Source organism: Rhinolophus hipposideros, assembly GCF_964194185.1.
Source record: "Rhinolophus hipposideros genome assembly, chromosome: 7".
In the NCBI taxonomy this organism is placed as follows: domain Eukaryota; kingdom Metazoa; phylum Chordata; class Mammalia; order Chiroptera; family Rhinolophidae; genus Rhinolophus; species Rhinolophus hipposideros.
This window is the reverse complement of record NC_138053.1, coordinates 64,729,768-64,749,791: the sequence shown is the minus strand read 5'-3', so window position 1 is coordinate 64,749,791 and position 20,024 is coordinate 64,729,768. Positions and strand designations below refer to the sequence as shown.

The 20,024-nt window shown below is 38.7% G+C and overlaps 1 protein-coding gene across 1 annotated transcript; it reads left to right on the top strand.

The window, feature by feature from the left end:
• Positions 1-14,037: 14,037 nt before the first annotated feature.
• On the top strand, positions 14,038-15,112 carry LOC308499905 (S-formylglutathione hydrolase-like). Its single transcript, XM_081053818.1, has one exon. It carries the CDS (start codon positions 14,138-14,140, stop codon positions 14,984-14,986), a length of 849 nt encoding a protein of 282 aa, XP_080909944.1. The 5' UTR covers positions 14,038-14,137; the 3' UTR covers positions 14,987-15,112.
• The last annotated feature ends 4,912 nt before the right edge of the window (positions 15,113-20,024 follow it).

Genomic DNA, 20,024 nt, shown 5'->3' with positions numbered 1-20,024 from the left:
TTCAAATGTTTAATGTATTGTAGAAGTAAAAGTTTATAAATAGATTTCAGAAATGGCTTCTAATATACCTCTTTCAAAGATTTATTTATTTGTAAGATAGTCTTTTTTTTTTTTTTTTAGTTTGTGAGTATTGCGAATTGATTGTTTCCAGACTGGGGCCAATCTGACTATAGTTCTATTTCTGTATAGTAGCCCCAGCAAAACATAGACACACACTCTTATTCACGCTGTCATAACCTTCTGCCTCAGCTCCAGTCAAAGGGAGGAAGCATGTGGAGTTTTCTCATCTTCTTCTGTGACTATGCAGCTTACACAGCAGTAGACATGGGCTGATCCACAGCACAATACAGGAAGTGACACCATACCAGTACTGTTGTCCAGTATTTGTGTATATCCAGTGCTGAGGTGGGGCCTAGGGGCAGACAGAGATAAGAAGAGAAAATACTTGTTTTTCAGAGCCTAATCAGAAGATTATACTCATCTTTAGAGGAACATAATAAAATCAGTCTTGCTATTGTTGGTACATATGCTGTATTTGGACTGCTCAGAGAGTATTTAGGTAAAAATAGCAGAGATGCAGCATTTAATGAAATAGAAAATTGATTCTAGCCATAATTAGTGAAATGGATAGCTGGAATTGAAGGGATAAAAATTCAGAAGATCAGAACTATAAATAAAATGAACTTCAGGAAAGTTTATAGGCAGATACCAAAGATAAAGGCTATATTCAAAAGAGCAACAGAGCATCACAAGATGGCACAGGACATCCAAAAGATTCAGTTATTCAATTAACACATATTTATCGAGTGCTTGCTGTGTTTCTAGCACTATAGTAAGCACTGGAATACAGTGGTGAACAAGACAGACAAGGTAGATAACATTCTAAAGAGGAAGCAGAGAATAAATAAATGGGTAGAAAAAAATCCACTTATGGTTAAGTGTATATGGACAAATAATATAATTATTCCAATATATTAATTAACATAACATAATTCCAGATAATGAAAAGGACTCTGAATAAGTTGAAGCAAGATAAGGGAATAAAGCTGGGGTGGTTGTGGTTAACAGCATACATTTAGCTAGATTATTCAGGGAAGTCCTCTCTGAGGAGGTTACATTTGAGAAGAGACTGGACTTATGTGAACGAGTGGGCTGTATGAGCATCTTGGGGAATAATGACCCCGGAGGAGAAAGAGCTAGAGTAAAGACCTGAAGCAGGACCGAGCTTGAAGCATACCTGAGAGTAGCAAGAAGGCCTGGGTGGATGGATTAGAGTAAGCAGGAAGAGACGGAGAGTCAGCCCAAACCAGGTCTAACTAATATAGGGCATTGTAGGCTACTGCATTTTATTATGTGTGCAAAGAAGATACAATGAAAAATCTGAGCATGGGTGGATGGCATAATCTGATTCATTTAAAAAAGTTCTGACTATACCCAGAGTCGACTGAAGAGGGAAAGGGACCAAAGTCGAGAGATTTGGTAAGCTTTAGCAGCTGTGTAAATGGGAGATGATGGGGTTTTGGACCACAGTGCCATTGATGGAGGTGGTAAGCAGGTCTGGACTTGAAGCATATTTTGAAGATAGAGTCAACAGGATTTGTTGAGGATAAGAGGTTAGAGGAAAAAGAAGTCTCAGGATGACTCTTGGGTTTTTGGACTTAACCATTATGTAAAATGGGGTTAGATTTGTTAAGAATGATGTTTTAGATATGTTAAGTTTGAAATGCCTGCTAGATGCCAACAGGCGATGTCAAGAAGGCAACTAGATATATAAACCAGGAGCTTAGAGGAGAAGTTGAACTGGAGCTGCACATTTTGGGGCCATAGTGTACAGATGTCATTTGGGGATAATGTAGAGAGAGAACCGGATCTTGGAACACTCCAGCGTTTAGAAATCAGAAGGAGCAGGGAGCAAAGGACACTGAGAAGAAGTTGGGAGTATTCAAGTGCAGAGCTCCAGCAAACGGGTAGAGACAATGTTTCAAGAATGAGGGAGGTATTAACTCTGTCAAATGCTGTGGAGAGGAAAAGCAAGATGGTGGTAGAGATGCATTCCTGAATTTGACCAGATGCAAAGATGTCTCTCTCTATGTCTGTGTGTGTGTGTGTGTGTGTGTACACATGTGTACATGTGTGAAATTCAGTAATAAATTGAGTATCCCCTTTAAACATACTTTTTGCAGACTTTTAAAAAACATTATTAAATTGTGGATTGACAATGTGTTACTTGTTTCAGAATAATTCAGAAATTCAAATATTCATGGGATACCTTGTACCTCATATTTTTTGAAACGTCAGAGGCAGTAGAGGGAAAGTACACATTTTTATTAGAATTTTATTGCAATATCTGATGACTTGAGGGTGCTTTCATTTATTTTGATCTCCTTTGATAACAGTTCACAGGGCATGTGGATACAATTCTTTCTTCATATTAGCTCAGCTATTTTCACAGCATGTACATATACCAAATTATTACATTGTACACCTGAAACTAATATAATGTTACATGTCAGTTTCTCTCAATAAAAATAAAATAAAATAATAAATCACTTAAGGAAAGAACTATCATAATTCTATCTAGAATTAGAATATTAGAATTTTAGAGCTAATAGGGTTGAAGACATAGAGAGGTCTTAATATTCGAAACAAAAAAGCAATTTGGGTTATAAGAAGAGCATTGGTTCTGAAGTTATAATAGAAAAACTTGGATGTGAACCCAAGCTCCGCGATTTTCTGTTTGATCTTCTGTGTGTTTGTATAGTCTAGATTTTCTAATCTATAAAATGGGGATAAATAGCACTCACCTTACTTACATGATTGTGGAGAGGATTAGATAAGATAACGTGTATAAAGTACACAGTCATGCCTGATACCGGTTAGGAATTCACACCAGGTTGGTTTTACTCCTGAAGCATCAGGGCCAAGACCAGAGTCTTGATGTCCTGACTTGATTTCCAAAACTGTTCCTTTCCCAATAGTTACTGACTTTGCTTATATCTTGAAAACTGAATTTCTCTTGTGAGCCATCATTGGCCATGTGTGGGGGTGAAGGAAAAGAGGCATCCAGCTGTCTTCATCTTGGATCTGCAGTCATAGTCACGGGGACCCCCACATGGGAATTGTTTGTAACATGGGAACAACCTAAAAACGATCAGAAAGAAGCTGCCCTGTCCTTCAAGAAGTTCTCATAAAATCTGGCATCAGCTCACTAGTGAAGGGGAATTCAAGTGAGAATCAGTGTCTAACATTCACTTTGCTTCAAAATTACTAGTCTGTCAAAGCACTGAGGGGCCTAGCTTTTCGACATTTAATCCTAAAGGGAAAAGGATGTTTTCTCAACAGATACAAGAACTGATCGAGTTCATGTTGTCTGTCATCATTACCTTGTCTTCCAGCTTGGCAGGCTGCTTGTACATAATTTTTACTCATGCACTTTTGTGCATTCCCATCTCTACATTTTTGCCTGTATCTCCTCTACCCTCCTCCCCCCACTCACTGGAAATCATCTTGTATTTTTTTTGGCACTGTGGAATACACCCATCCTCAGAAGCTAGCCGTGTTCCACCATTTTTTTTCTCGAAATCTCAGCATGATATAGAGCTTTCCCTTTTCAGAACAGTTCTGTTGTCCATAACTGTTCAATTTATGGATTGCCCCAGATAAAAAATTTTATCCTTTCCCCACTGGAAAGACCATGTGACTCCAGACAAAAATCCTGATCCCATGTAAAGCAATAAATCAGGTATTCAGTAAACCCAGACGCTAAATTAAAGCTTACTTATGAGACAACATTGGAGAGTGTGGAGTCTTGCTCAGTTCCCGTGCCCACGGTTTGACTAAGCCTAGAAGAGCCATAGTGCAGTGGGTTATTGTGCAAAGAGCATGTGCAATAGGAACAGATAGATTCAAGTTCAAATCCTGACTCTTGATTCAGCAACTAATTATGTGTTCTTGGGCAAGAGAGCCCATCTCTGTGAATCCCAGTCTCTTCATCTGTTAAATTGTTGGGATTCTAGCCTCTGTTGGTTTTAATTGGGTGCACTCATGACACTATATTCAGCTGGCGCATCAGCTGAAGGTTGGTTTATATCGGAATTTGCCTCATTCTCTTCAACTTTTAGCTGAGAGCAAAACCAGAAATGGAGGAACTAAAACCAGAAATGGAATCTGGACCATCTTCTGCCTGTATCCATTCATTTGCACCCAAAGAACTGGACACTCACAGGACCCATGAAATTGGAGGAAGGCATGTTGCTGATAATTGAGTTGAAATTAAGCTGACCTGGGTCTTCAAGGTGAAGATGGCCCCTGTGGCTTCACCATTTTGAGCAGCTGTGAAGTTATTTCTCCCAGGGAAAATTAGAAACATTTCTTCCTTAGGTATCTTGCATTGAGTTTTAAAAAACTAAATCTTTCCCAACCTTAATGTCATCACTTATAAAATACGGATACATCCCTCTGAGGATGGCTGTAAGGATTCACAAAAATAAAACTGAGATGACTCACACATAGTAGGTGTTAAGTCAATAATAGTTACTCTGTTTTATCTAAGGAACAGGACTCAGTATGAGAAGGTATGACTTGCAGGAGATACCAGAGTTCCTAGTTTTTTTTTTTTCCTGTTTATATAAGAAGTGAGTTCTTGTAGGAATATTGATAGGAGTAGCCAAGACAATTTTTCCATCAGGGAAGAGCTGCATGACTTTGCCTCTTTTACTACTATTTATTCTGACAACTGACATGATTTACTGAGTCATGATATTGCATCTGTTTACCCCTGTCCTTAGGACGCTTATCTGGGTAGATGAGGGATATGAGTAGCTCTGCACTACTGCTGTCTCTTCTATTTTCTTGACCCCAAACCAGAGTTTTGGGTGTGGTCTCTGATAAAGTGGAGGCAGTGGCCGGTGTGGGTTGGGCACGCCTGCTGTGGGTCAGCTTGTCCCCCATGTGCTTCTGACATTCCCTTTGAGGTAAGTGGAGCCACATTTCTTTCCTGGCAGCTGCAGAGCCCAGCTTCAGCAGAGAGCTTTGAAGTTTCCTGGGGAGAAAAGGCGTTCATTCTATAAAGAGAAGGAATTATTATTGCTTCCTGACTTTGGTGAGTTAGCAATGGTCTGGTGAATTTGGAAAGCATCACTTGGCATCACATTCAATTGTTTTGACTTATTTTTAATCAAAAATGAAAACTTTTTTTAGTTAAATATGATTAGCAAAACCAAAATAATATAGACAAACAAAACCCCAGCCTTTTCCCCCCACAGAGCTATACAAATACATATTTGTGAATCAGAAAGTAAATAAAAGCAAATGAAAAATAAGTGTGATTGTATTACTCTTTTATAACATACAGCAGGAATTTTAATAATATTGAATTTATTGACTTGCTTTTTCTGTGTATCCTCAGAGTTTGTTTTTAACCTCTCTCCTCTTTTTGAATAAGTGTTGGAGTGGGGATTGTTTGTTTTCAGACTGAACAAATTCAGCCCTCCACCTTTTACCTTTACTGTTGCAGCATGGCTATTCTCTTTCCTCGTAATACTGGATGTTTCCTTCTCTTCTGTCTGTGCATAAGGAATAGCTCTCTTTCCCAATTGTATGAGCAATGGAGTTGTATCGCTTTACAACTGTGTGCTGGCAATAAGAATCATCATGTGTAGATATGGGTTTAATGAATATATATTTCATAGTGGGCCCTTAGTTGACCCAAGGGGGGCAGAGTGGATATGGTCGATGTAGTTGGCATGCCTGATTAAGATTAACACATCCATATTAGCCATAGCTCGTCAGGCTTCTATTGTATACAGCACATTGTCGTATGTGAGATGGGGTATCTCAAAATACAGAAGACACTCAGTGGTTACTTGCAGAAGGTGTGTCACAAGCAATGCAGCTCACAGAAATCCAACATCCTTCTCACTTTAGTGATCTGGAGAGGAGGGTATCATGCAGGAGTGGGACTCACCTGTATCTTGAAGGCACATAGGCTTTGAGAGGTAGAGAGGAGAAGGAAGGCAATTCCAGGCAGACGGACTACAGAGAGAAAGTTATGAGGGTCAAGAATCCAGAGGTGAACTCGAAGAGAGTGAATAGACCCATTAAACTAGAGCAGGATTAAGAGTTAGGAGCTTGGAAGGTGAGTGGAGAGCAGTGAGATGGGAAAGGCAGAAGTGGAGGGGAACTCTGGGAAAAAGAGACCCAGGTTAAACATCTAAAAACAAAACCTGAATTTAAATTAAGGAATCAAGGATTTAGGGAGAACAGAGCCCACTGATTAGAGAATTGGGCAGAGGAGGAATTAAAGGATAGCCTTACTTTAAAGGCAGTATTGAGAAGGGGATAAAGAGATGTTGTGTTCCTTCCTGACCTCAAACACTGGCCTCCCCCTCTTTTTACCTTCAGGATGACAGTGCTTTAGGTCTTCTGAGGACAGTTTAATAATTATGCACATGGATTTTGTAAATCCTGGGTCCCTCAAATGAACCTCCGTACTTCATCTTTTCCATCGACAAAATGGTAGAAAATAATAGTACCTATGTCGTGGTTGCTGAGAGAATTAAGAGTCAAAACATAGGAGGTGCTCACCCATGACTTAGGCATCGGCTCTTATTACTGAGGCTCTTCTTTGCTGCAGTGTTTCCTGAAAACAAGATTGGAGATTTGGCACGCACTGTACATAGCTTTCCTCTGTTCGGTTAGTTTCCAGGTAACAGTAAAAGAAAGTGTGTGAGTTAGAGTTTAGCTGAAATATAGAGATAACATGAAAAACTTGTAAGGCTACTAGTGAACTGTGAAGGTATCACCTATTTTCTGTATGTAGAATGCTGTACCAAGTAGCTACACTTCTCTGAAGGGGAGAGGAAATTAAATTCAGTGACTGGGTGAGTGCTAGGTGCTTTCCTATATATTAATTCATTTAGTCCTTATCACTATCCCATGAGAAAGGAATAATTATTCTCACTTTGCAGACAAAGAAACAAATGGAGAGCCGTTAGGTTACATGTCAGCAGGCAAATATCTCCTAAGCGACTCCTAAACTATGGCCCCTGTGATGAAAACATTGAAAACAATGCTTCACCCACTCCCTTAAGAAAAACAGGGATTTTTCTTTTGAAATAGTAGAGGGTCTGGATGATTGCTTGGCATATATCCCGAACTTCCACCCCTGTGATTAAAGTTCCTGAATCTCTACTGATCACAGTACATGGCAGATAAGAAATGTCCACAGGGTAGAAGTGAATCACTCCGAACAACTTAGAATGTATGTTCACCAATGAAGGGCATAGATGTCAACACTGCCTTTCCCTGTCTATGGAATAGAGAAAAGAGATTTCATCAGGAGGTAAACTTGTTTGTGAGGGTACAGTTTGTAAAACTGTCCCTGAGCTAGATTTTTCCAAGGACCAGTTCATTTGGAGAACTTTGTATAAACATGAAAGGTTTTTGGTACTGTAGTTAGTGCCCGATTCAGATGGTGAAAACAGGCTGCCCTGCTTGGACCCTCTCCCTTCAGTAGTTTGGGCTCCCAAGTGGGCACCGGCCTTAGAGGATTCTTAAGTGAATCCTGTGTCAGCTGTCAGGGAAGTACTTCTCTACCTGTCACTGGTGTATGTGTGGGGAAAGAGAGGGTCTGGGAACTCATGTCACATTTGCCCGAGGGGAGAGTGGCAGGACTCCTGGACCATCTGCAGCTTAGCTCTGGCGTTTGTCCCCTTTCCCTCCTCCACCTTCTTATAGAGAAGGGCAGGGTTGAACCCGGTTAGAGTGTGATTCTGGGAAGAAGGTGTGGGCATGATGTTCTTCCTTCAGTCCTCAGGGTCAGTTCTTGTTGATGACCTTTCACACATGGAGTGAATCTTAAGCCCATTGTATAAGGCACCAAAATATCACTTCATGTTGTAAAACTCTGGCCAGCTACTCCCTGTCCTAGCTCACAAGCTGAAGAATCTTCCTTAAAATGTCTGCTTAAGGTTTGACAGGGATTTTTAGACAACACATTGTCATTTTTATTCCAAACGTATTTATTTGAATGGAAAACATATATTCAAAGAAAAATAACTAAAGGCTAACAAAAGACATAATGTGAAAACCATGTCTTCCAGCCACCCATTACTCAGACCCCAAATTTCCCACTCCTGAGGTCATCACTGTTATCTATTTCTTGTTTTATTTTCTAGAGGTATTCTGCATTTAAACAGTACTATATGGATAAAGATCTTGTTTTTATTCTTGTTTTCATTTTCTTTCTTTTCTTTATTTTTTTAAACACAGATAAGTCTTCTTTACTTTAAATTGTTTTTAATTTAAGAAAACATCTTGTATGGTAATTCTTATAGACCTATGTATTAGTCAGGTTCTCCAGAGAAACAGAATAATAGACTATATTATAAGTAATTATAGTGATTTAGTATAAGGAATTGTCTCACATGGTTACAGGGCTCATAAATCCCAAAATCTGTAGTCAGCAAGACCCAATAAAGCTGATGTTTCAGTCTGATTCTAGAGGCTGGAAGAGACCAATGTCCCATCTCAACAATCAGGTAGGAGTTTCCCTTATTTGCAGGAGGATTAGCCTCATTGTTCTGTTCAGACCTTCAACTGATTGGATAAAGCCCACCCAGATTAGGGAGAGCAATATGCTTTACTCAGTCTACTAACTCAAATGTTACTCTCATCCAAAACACCCTCACAGATACACCCAAAATAACGTTTGACCAAGGCTAGATTTCATCACGCTCAAGGCCTTCTCTTGAGAATATATACTTTGTAATGTAATGGAAAATAACTTTGTTAGAGCTGTTCAAAAAAGGAATTGGCTGCATCTTGAAAACCTTTCTGTCCCTGAGAATGTTCAAATTGAGATTGTCTCATGGGTTCTGGAAAGGGACTCTTTACTGCACTGGTTGGGACAAAATTTAGAGCAGTGAAATATGGAGCCATATATATATATTTAATTTTACACCTTCATCCAATGTAATCCAACCATATTTAGGGAAGTTAAAAGAAATGGATGAAATTAATTTAAAATATATATTCTATTTAACCCAATATATCCAAAACACTATTTCAACACATAATAAAAATAAACACTATTGGTATTTTATATTCTTTTTTGTATACTAAGTCTTCAAAACCTAGTGTGTATTTTACACTTACAACACATCTCAATTTGGACTAGCCACATTTCAAATGTTCAATAATCACAGGTAGCTAGTGGCTACTGGTTATCACAGGTCTAGGTAAGTCCCATATCAGTGGTGAGTCTTAGTTCTGAAGTCATTCATAGAATAGCCCAGTAAATGGTGCTGGTCTATTTATGAGATGGCCAGATGTGGATGAACGGGCAGAACTCAGGGCTGAAGACAGGAGATCTGAGCCCTATTTTTGATGCCATACAAACTGGAAGAATGAATGTATGAACTTTGCTCTACCTCTGTATTTCAGTTTCTTTACCTTTAAAATGAAAGTCATAATACTTGTTTTACTCACCCTGAAGAGTTGTGGAGCTCAGAAGAGATAAAAGGTATGAAGGTACTTTGAAGAGATGAAAGCATGTTAAATGTGATGTAATTGCTTAAACAGAGCCAGACATTTAGCAGTGGCTCTGTTCCCAGTTCTGTTACAGGCTTGTTGAACACTCTTAATCCTTTATGACTCAGTTTTTCCAACGGTTAAGCAGGAAATATTTGAAACAGTCCTTTGAAGTGAATGATATAATGGTAATAGACGAAATGAATTGTAACGGTGTAGTTTCTGGGTGGCCCATCACAGCTCCTCATCTCCAAATACAAAAGAGACATGTGAATTGTAGACATTAAAGGATAAAGTCAGTTGAACAAACTCTGGATTATGGGCCTCTTTGCTTCAAATTTTAGCTTTGTAATCTGCTAATTGTGTGATATAGTTTTCATAACCTATAAACGGAGGATCTTAATAATATTTCCCTTGTAGATACCATATGAGGGTCAAAAGAGCTGTTACACATAAGGGACTTATCACAGAATCTGGTACATAGTAAGCCTTGAGAAGCATTCACTATTATCAATGCTGTAGACACTGTTAAGAGATGGTACTTATAGTCTGTATTACGGTTGCTATAACAATTTACTATAAACTTGGTGGCTTAAAACAATACACATTTATTCTCTTACAGTTACGGAGATCAGAAGTCCAAAATCAGTTTCACTGGACTAAAAATCAAGGATTGGCTGGGCCACTTTCCCTTGAGCGACTCTAGGGGAGAATCTGTTTCCTTGCCTTTTCCAGCTTCTAGAGATCCATTCCTCAAATTATTTGGCTAATGTAATGGTCCTCTTTTCCATCTTCAAAACCACCCTTGTAGCTTCTTCAAGTCTGTTTCTGCTTTGCCATCACATCACCTTCTGTCTTCTGTCTCCATGTCAAATCTCTCTCTGCCTCCTCTGTATGAGGGCTCAAGTGATTACACTTGGAGCCTACCTAGGTGATCCAGGATAATGTTCTCCATCTCAAGACCCTTAGCTTAATCATATATGTGAAGTCCATTTTGCCATATGAAGTAACAATTATAGGTCCATGGATTAGGACCTGGATATTTTGGGGGCACATTATGCAGCCTACAACATAGTTTGACTTTGTGTGAGTTTTATCCTTGCTCTACTTCCTCATCTGCTCCAAATGATGATGTGGATATCGCTATAGAAGAAATAGAATGGGATATGGTTCACATCTGATTTCACAGACTCTCATGTTTCATTTCCTATCTCAGTTTGGAGAGTTATAATATTTTTCTTCTCAAGGACTGTTATTCACTGTATAAATATTTATGGAGAGCCTATTATGGTGTTAGGAATTGTGCAAAACAGACAGAAAGCCCACCTAACCTTATGGGCCATGTGAGAGAAATCATAAATAAAACCACCACACAAACACAGTTATGAGGAGGACTGTAGGTAACCGTAGAGCATAGAGCAGGCACTTTATATTTAAGTTTCAACACGATGTTTTGCATGTAATAGGAATATTATAATATTGGGGAGACATTATGATGTAGATGCTGCAGAAATTGTTCATATTTGAGCTTAAATTTGCCTAGGAGTAGGAAACTCATGTAGATATGTAGGAAAAAGGCTGTTATTAGAGTAAAAAAATTCTGGTAAGAGCTCTATCTAAACAGGAATAAAGAAGAGGTGAACACCATTCCCCAAAACAAGAAAATATTTCACCTGAGAAAGTATTTTGATGAATCAAGTTATTCCATTTTTTTAGGAACTTTGAGCAGAGAATTAAGATCAGTTTCTTTATATGTTATGAAGTTTATATGTTTAAGTTGAAGGAATGATCCATGCTGGGCCAAGGATTGGTGTTCATTTGAGAAAAGAGTGCTGAAATTGAAATTTGTGCTTTAAGATTAATTCTATCAGGAAAGAAATGATACTTTTAAACCATGTTTCTAAGATTGCTTCAAGAAAGGAAATTGCTACCTTCATGCACCATTGCTACAGGTATTGAGTGAAAAAGGGCCTTATTATTTATCTATTTTAAAAAACCTGATTGCTAGAGCAGAGCAGGTCTATACTGTTGCTCTATACCTATGGAAAAACACTTTCAGACCACAGTAATTTCATCTTGGAGGAGGAGAGTAATCAGTTATATATGATCTTTTTTTGTGTTTGTGTGAAAGTTCTTTTCTCTCATTTTTTTCCTTTATACCATCCTAAAGTGCCCATTGAGAGTATCTTAGATAACACCTGGTGTGATTGGTGACAGTGCTTCAAATACTTGAAGATTGTTATGCCCTCATTGAGTCTTACCTTTTGCAGATTAAATAACTATTGTTTATTTCAACTAACAGGTTTTTTTTCTTTTTAAATTAGGGCATATTGGGGAACAGTGTATTTTTCCATGACCCATCAGCTCCATGTCAAGTCGTTATTTTTCAATCTAGTTGTGAGGGGTGCAGCTCAGTTCCAAGTCAAGTCATTTTCAGTCTTGTTGTAGAGGGCGCAGCTCACTGGCCTATGTGGGAATCGAACCGGTGACATTGGTGTTATGGGCACTGTGCTCTAACCACTGAGCCAATTGGCTGCCCTCCGCTAACAGTTTTACTGTGTATCAAGCAATAGATTCAGGCTTAATGTTGATTAAGAAAGACAATATAATAATAGAGGATATCATAGGAACTGTTCCAATAAAGGGACGATAAACTGTTCCAATAAAGGTGGATCAAGGAAACTTTCACAGAGGAGATGCCTGGTGCTGGATGCTGAAGGATAAATAGGAGTCTATAGGAGGACAAATACAGTACGGGCATTTTAGGTAGAAAGAAGTACATGGAGATGTAACACAGCATGCTCTCGAAACCCATACATAGGGAAGAGACCATTTTTTCCTACTGAGTATATTGTCTAAAAAGAGGTACCTTTTAAATAATTTTTAAGGTAATATGTTGACATGATAGTAATGTATTAGCAAGACTTTGATAAAATGACATTAGAGACCACAAAGATGAAGTAAAATTATGAAACATGTATAGAAGGAGTGTTTGTTTTGTCTGTCAAAGAAGCAGATGTCAACATGTGATTAGATATGCAAGAAATTTCTTGGGAGAAGAGGCAGAAGGAAGCAGGGGAATCATTCAGACAAGGACACAGCTCTTCCACCTGGGAAGGGGAGACGGAAGGTAGGACAATTAGGTGGGAAGAGTCTCTTACTACAGCACAATTCTAAGAAAGTTTGGGCCAGGCTGATGGGGAGACCTCAAGCCAAAGTTGCCTGTTAGAGGACACTTTGGGATGGGTCCACTTTGGTGGCCTTGTTCTGCTCAGACTGGGAGCAGCTCTCAGGGACTGTGTCCTCTTCAAAAATGAGATAGTGAATTTGGAGGAGCAGCAGCAGGACAGTCAGTCAATTATGCTCCCTGCAGAAGGAGATCTGAGTGGCGCATTTTCACAGCCACCATGAAGGGTATTCCTGTGAGCCATGGTTCAGGCCTTACCCATTTGGCCCTACACTCCAGGCTCACTCTTCTAATAGATTGAGTGTGGAGTGTAGGGCCAAATTGATTTACAGTTCCGATCACATCAATGGGAAGTACAAAGAGTTTGGTATGTTTGGTGTATAGAGTAGACAGAGAGGAGTGAGAAGAACTGGGGTTGTCCATAGAAAAAGTTTCAGATAGTGGAGAAACTTGGAGGCCATGCTAAGGAGCGTGGACTGTAACTTACAGACAATGGGGTTTAAAGCAGAGGAGAAAATTTATATTTGACTTATAAGGTTATTTTGCTTATAGTGATGAAGATGGATTAAAATGACACAAGAGTAAAACAAGGAGACCAGATGGGAGGCTTCTACAATAGTCCAAGCAATGGATGTTGAAAGCCAAATAAATCAGCGTGGATGAAGAGAAAAGAGTGGATTTATTACAGAAATTGGCAGGGTTCAGGGATGAATTGTCAGTAGTAGGATGGATGGTTAGGTGGTGATACTTAGGTTTCTAGGTTGGAAGAAAGGATGGGTAGATCATGTCATTAACCAATATGGTAACGGAAGAGAAACAGATGACATAAGTGAAATTTTGGACATGTGGAATCGTAGGTCCTATCAACTATGCTTCCTGATGTGGTTTTTAGACCTTTCATGATACGTGTTGTTTTCCTCTTGGATACACTCTAACGCACATTTCAAATGTGTTGTGGATCACAAGAAACCTTGTCTTGGATGTGATCAGAGATCAGGAGAATTATGGATACTTTTTTTTTTTTTTTTTAATGGAGCCTAAGACTGCATTAGCTCTTTTGGCAGCAGGCTCATGCTGTGGACTTCTTTTGAGCTTGTCATCCACTCAAGCCGTGAAGTCTTTTTCACATGAAGTGTTCAAAGCAATTCTTTAGTCTCGGATTGATTTTTTGTTTTTAACGTAGTACAATATTTTTCATTTGTTCCATTAAATTTTATCTTGTGAGCCTAGAAACATTATTCCAGCTTATCAAAAATTACTTTCAAATGTTGATTCTCTTAGTCTTTCTAGTTGTGATACCTTCAAAATATGCAGCCACACCAGGATTATCTACCCTTTGGTACAGACAAAAAAGCAGCAATTGGACAGGAACTAATTCTCTACAAATTAAAGAGATTCATCTTCACTAATAGGAAAAAAATGGCGTTGAAACAGATTTCCAGCAACAAGTGCTTTGGGGGATTGCAGAAAGTTTTTGAACATGACAGTGTTGAACTGAAATGCAAAATGAAATTTGCTATCTACTTACCACCAAAGGCAGAAACTGGAAAATGCCCTGCACTATATTGGCTGTCTGGTTTAACTTGCACAGAACAGAATTTTATATCAAAATCTGGTTATCATCAGGCTGCCTCAGAACACGGCCTTGTTGTTATTGCTCCAGACACCAGTCCTCGTGGCTGCAACATTAAAGGAGAAGATGAGAGCTGGGACTTTGGCACTGGTGCTGGGTTTTGTGTGAATGCCACTGAAGAATCTTGGAAAACTAACTACAGAATGTACTCTTATGTAACAGAGGAGCTTCCCCAACTCATAAATGCCAATTTTCCAGTGGACCCCCAAAGGATGTCTATTTTTGGCCACTCCATGGGAGGCCATGGAGCTCTGATTTGTGCTTTAAAGAATCCTGGAAAATACAAATCTGTCTCAGCATTTGCTCCAGTTTGCAATCCAGTGCTCTGTCCTTGGGGCAAAAAGGCCTTTAGTGGATATTTGGGAACAGATCAAAGTAAATGGAAGGCTTATGATGCTACTCATCTTGTGAAGTCCTATTCAGGTTCTCAACTGGACATACTAAGTGATCAAGGAAAAGATGACCAGTTTCTTTCAGATGGACAGTTACTATCCGATAACTTCATAGCTGCCTGTACAGAAAAGAAAACCCCTGTTGTTTTTAGATTACAAGAGGGTTATAATCATAGCTACTACTTCATTGCAACCTTTATTACTGATCACATCAGACATCATGCAAAATACCTGAATGCATGAAAACCTCAGAAAAGAGACTCTTCAGGATTATAAAAATTGTAATAAACAGAAATGCAGGGAAAAAAGATTTCAAAAAAAGATTTCATTACTGTATTTTGTAATGCTAAAAATGCTTCACTCTGTAGTTAAATCACCTTTTGAATAAATATATGAAACCTGAAAAAAAATGCAATATTTTTGTATTTAAAAGTATATTTCATCCTAACCATTGATAGAAACAAAACAGATCTAACTGAGAGCTTTGTATCACTCAAGACTTCCTTCTTATTTAAGAGAACTCTACTTATTAGTCAGTTCTCTTTGGGAACATTTTTTCAACTAACCACATGTATTCGTTATGATTTTAAGAATATTGAACAGACGTTGCCAATGTGTTATTGAACTCAGATGGCCATTGTTTCCAGAATTCCCCTGGCCTGCTGTGATAGTGACCCCATCAGAAGGGTCACTTGTCCTCAATGAGATTGGACTGGTACTCAGTACTCGCTGCTTTCTTTGCTAAGTTCATGAACTCTCTGTTTAGGCATGTACTTCTTGGGGTTTGATATCAGACTCATAGGGATGTCATTTGCATAATCTTTTGTCTGGTTTTGAAAATAAGAACGTTTGACTTTTTCGAATCTTTTGACTCTTATCTTGGTCTCATGCACTCTACCCCTCACCTCCCCATCCCATCCTTGAGAACAGTATCTTAATTGTCATACCTGCAGATTCCTTTGGAATTCAGTATAATGTAGTGGTAGAGAGTGCAGTTAACTTGCCTGGGCAGGAATCCTAGCTATGAAACTTCCAGCCACTGATTTACCTTTCTGAACTCTGATTCTTTATCTGTGAAATATGGTATATAATAGTAACTATCAAATAAGTTGTTGTAAAGATTAAATAAGCTACCCCATGTAAAGGACCTAGAACAGTGCCTGCCTTGTAGTGGACACTCAGTTAATTTAGCTCTGTTGTTATGCTAGGATGTCATTTGACTCCATCTGACGCTGCTTTCTGACACAACTATTTTTTAGACCTGTTTTCTCTCCAATTTCCTATTGATCATGATTATACTCTCACCGCCCTCTCTTTTTTAAAAGAGTTTGAAGACTGTTCTTTTTGATGAAGATGAAGTTTTAACTGTGAAATTAAAACAATTGAAAGTAGATAGATTTTAACCAAATGACTTTGTTTTCTTTTGGCTTCTATGGTGCAGAATAATTTATTGACTTATTTCTTTCAATAGAATGGCTTATTACTTGCATGTATTTTGTAATGAAGCTCTTTCCTTTTGTTTCTTTCTGTTGGGAACTTCGCTTGTTTGCATGAGTAGTGTATCACTCCTCTAAGAGACATTATTGAGTGTTGGGGAGCAGTGTATAAATGTTTGGGGATGTCACTTCCCACATCTGTAAAATGAGGATCCTAGAAGATTTTAGTATATACTGATTCTATAGATTGGTTGGCATTCTACTATAAGGTCTACGTGTGAGGAAAGATTTCACCACAAGGGTGCTAAACCTAGATTCCTTAAGGAGAAAAACATCAGGGCTTGAGGAGCAGGACGGTCCTTCACAGATCCTGGGTGATTCCTGGTATTAGGAATTAGCAGTTTACTCTCAGCGCATAGCACCTATCACGTATTGCGCTGGGGGTCCTGTGGGTGCGTCTTAAAACTGAGCTGAAACAATTAACTGATTCTGGAAAACTCAGAATCAGAATCTATGGCTTCTCAATATATGAAATCATTCTGTGTCAGATCTCTGTAAAATCATGTATTTGAAGCAAAATTCTTCCTATTCTGTGAATAAACAAATGGTATTGTCTGTGAATAAGACAGTCAAGCTTCCTATGCAAAAGCCTGATAAAAACAGAGAAAAACCAGAGCTGGACAGTAGGTAAAGTGGTAAAAAACAGGTTTTATTCAGATTGTTGCAGTACGGGAAAAGAGACCTCAGTATAGGTCTCTCCCTTGGGCTCAATTCTGAATACAGTATGGGTAAGTAGGAATTTATAGCCAAGGAGTAGGGTGGGGGTTAGTGGAGAGAAAATTCCCAAGAGGAACCACCAGGTGTAAGGTGGGCTCTAACTAAATTGACTTAACCAGATTCTTGCTGAAGGTAAACCAGGGTGATTATATACCAAGGGTGGACGACGAGACATTTGGTCAGATATTAAGGGTAGAGATTTTCTCTAAATTGACTTCATGATTCATTGGACTCTCAAAAACATGTCCAAGGATGAGAAGGCCTAGTTGAGAAAGGCAGCTCTGAGGAGTACAACTAAAATTTGGTCAAAGGGGATGTCTTGTGGAGCTCTAGAAGAATACTCCTTTATCTCAAAATAGTTTGATGAATTTTCCTTTTCCCATTCCCTTTAATTGTATTCAAAATAGGGCTTGTAGACTATGACTACCATGGAGGTAAGTTGGCTGGGGAGATTCTTTAATTGATGCAGCTTTTTATTTTATTTTTTAAATCTTTCCCTCATCTCTCCTTCTTCCTGGTTGACCCTGTGCTGCTGCTTTAAATAAAAGCTCAGGAGAAATCTTTGGAAAATTAGACTATTGAGTTTAAACTGAACTACAAAATTTCAAGGCAACACAAGAAACATTAGAGTAAAAGTTACTGAGACTTAAAATTTCATTTTTCCTACTTTCACTTGGATACTTTATTTAAAAGAAGAAACCAGATACTTCTTTATTTTGGAGAAATACAGATATGGTATTTTCCCTTTTGTTTCTTCCTGAGACTTATTCAAGGGCTTCAGGAGAAGTGGAATGTAACATGCATGGTAAAACTTTGTTTAGCTAAATATGAAGTTTAATTTTTTATCTCTACATTCCACTGTGGTCAGTCAGACCCCTGCGCCCCATCCCCCGGCTAGGCATATTATTAATGCTCATTCAGAACCCAGACTGCAACTCCTTCCAATGCTGCTTTTTGTTACTGGAGTTCTAAAACTCTTTGAAATGTATCATTCCAGCCAAACCCACTTCTGCTTGATGGAATCCCACAGACACCTTTTTACTCTCTTCTTTTAGTTCTCCTGAGGATACCATCACGATGGCCTTTATGAAAACTGGGTTTTTGTCATTTCTGTGCTTGGATGGAAGCCAGCTATGGCCTGAAAAACCTGAACTGAAAAGGGCTTAAGCAGCTGGTGAAGCTTATTCCTAGACAATTTGAAAATGATCTTCTATTTCATAGTACCTGAAGACAATGAAAAAATGCAATCTCTGCCATTTCTGGTATTAATTTGAATGGAAAGGGACTTTCCCTCTAAGGGACTTTTATTAGAAAGAAAAAGAGCAGTTCCTTCTCTCAAACTTTATCCTTCTCAGTTTTCAGTTCCTTAAAAATTCGGAGAACTGTGGCTCTTGGGTCTCTGTTTCTGGGCCTCAGAAACTTGGTGGTAAAAGAAGACAGCCCGATTTGCTGTGGAGGAGGATGTGAGGTCAGACGGCTTGAGAGGCACTTCCCCGAGGTTCTCCACCAGAATCTCCTGAAGTGCTGTCGGGCTTCACACCTAGTTCTCATTTATAAGTCTACATGGCTGAATGCATGGAGCGCTGTTTTCCATTTGTTCTAAGCATTGATACATAAAGTACCACTAACCAGCTCATTTTTCCCATTGAACTTGTCTGCATGAAAAGTACTGATTTAAGCCTGTGCTTATTTTCCTTAACTCATTAAAAATGTCAAATAAAATAGATAAATAGCTATGATTTTATTTCCATTATGTATTCCTATTAAGTTACAGTTGAGACTTTGGGGCTTATTTATTTTAGAGTTTGAAGTAGATCATTTATCACCCTCTACTACCCTTTCTCATAGTAATCTCAATAGTCCTCTGTCTATTACACATAAGTGGACTGTGTACTCCAGGAACTCAGAGAAAATCACATGTGTAGATGTCATTGTGGATTGTTTGATAAAGATATCTAAATGGCACGTATCCTGGCAAAAAAAAGCAAGAGCAAAACAGATTAAAACAAAACAAAACATAAAACCCAATAACCAAGAGTGCAATCAATGATAAATGTACAGTGTACTTAGGTAAAAGATTTCTAGAGTTCAATTTACTTTGGCTTTTTTTTTGGTCCTATCTCTGCTTCTTTCACGTTACAAAAGCTATTCTCAGATTTTCATATAACCTGGTTATTGGATTTCACAGAACATCCTTGAATATGGTCCCCTAGGAATGCCCTTACATAGAGAATGGGTGTCATTTAGTTGACTTTCGTGGAGCTGAGCTGTTAGGCAGGCAGTTCAGTATGACTCTGTAGCCTGGTGCTTGCATTGGGACAGTGACCTTAAAGTTGGGTGCTTCCAACCAGGGTCAAATAGTCTTCAATAAGTTCTGGACATCACAGAGATACCAGCTTTACTGAAAAGTTAATGTAAATTCATGTTTATACATTCAATATGTAAATATATTTATACATTTATGTAAATACGTAACATGTACTTACACAGCAAATTAAACTACTAATATGTGGGCATAATTTATATCTAATGGTTTTTCAAGACATATGTCACTGAGCCTAGGGTCTCCACAGAGATGCCCCAGCTGAGCCACTACATGCGCTGGGGGAGAACCTGAACAGGTAAACTTCTAGTTTCTTCTACCACAGTTGATCTAGACCCTTTTTTATCCATTTATACTGGGGCTGTGATGAGGTTTGGTTGGAAGAGTTCTCTAGTTCAAATTTTAAAAACCATAGGTTCCTGGGTGAGCCACCAATCTTTGCTCCTAGGATATTGGTGAAAGCTTTCCTGCTGGAATGGTTAGAGTAATGGCCCTTTTTTGGCCCTACTCCTGTGAATGGTTTGGATTCTTTTCTTGTGTGACCCTCTCTATTGCCATCTGCCAGTTGCGATTGCACAAGTCCTCTACACTACAGAAACTTCTATGACAACTGAAGCAACCCCCTGAGGGGACTCTCTGATTGTTTTGTAAAGTCACAATCCTCCTTTATGCAAAATGTTTCTAGTAGAAATAGATGGTCATCAGACCACCAAACTTGGGGCAATGGCTTAATTTGGATTCTTAG

Bases quoted from the DNA above. Each gene is read 5' to 3' on its own strand.
- LOC308499905 (XM_081053818.1), top strand. From the start codon at position 14,138: ATGGCGTTGAAACAGATTTCCAGCAACAAGTGCTTTGGGGGATTGCAG.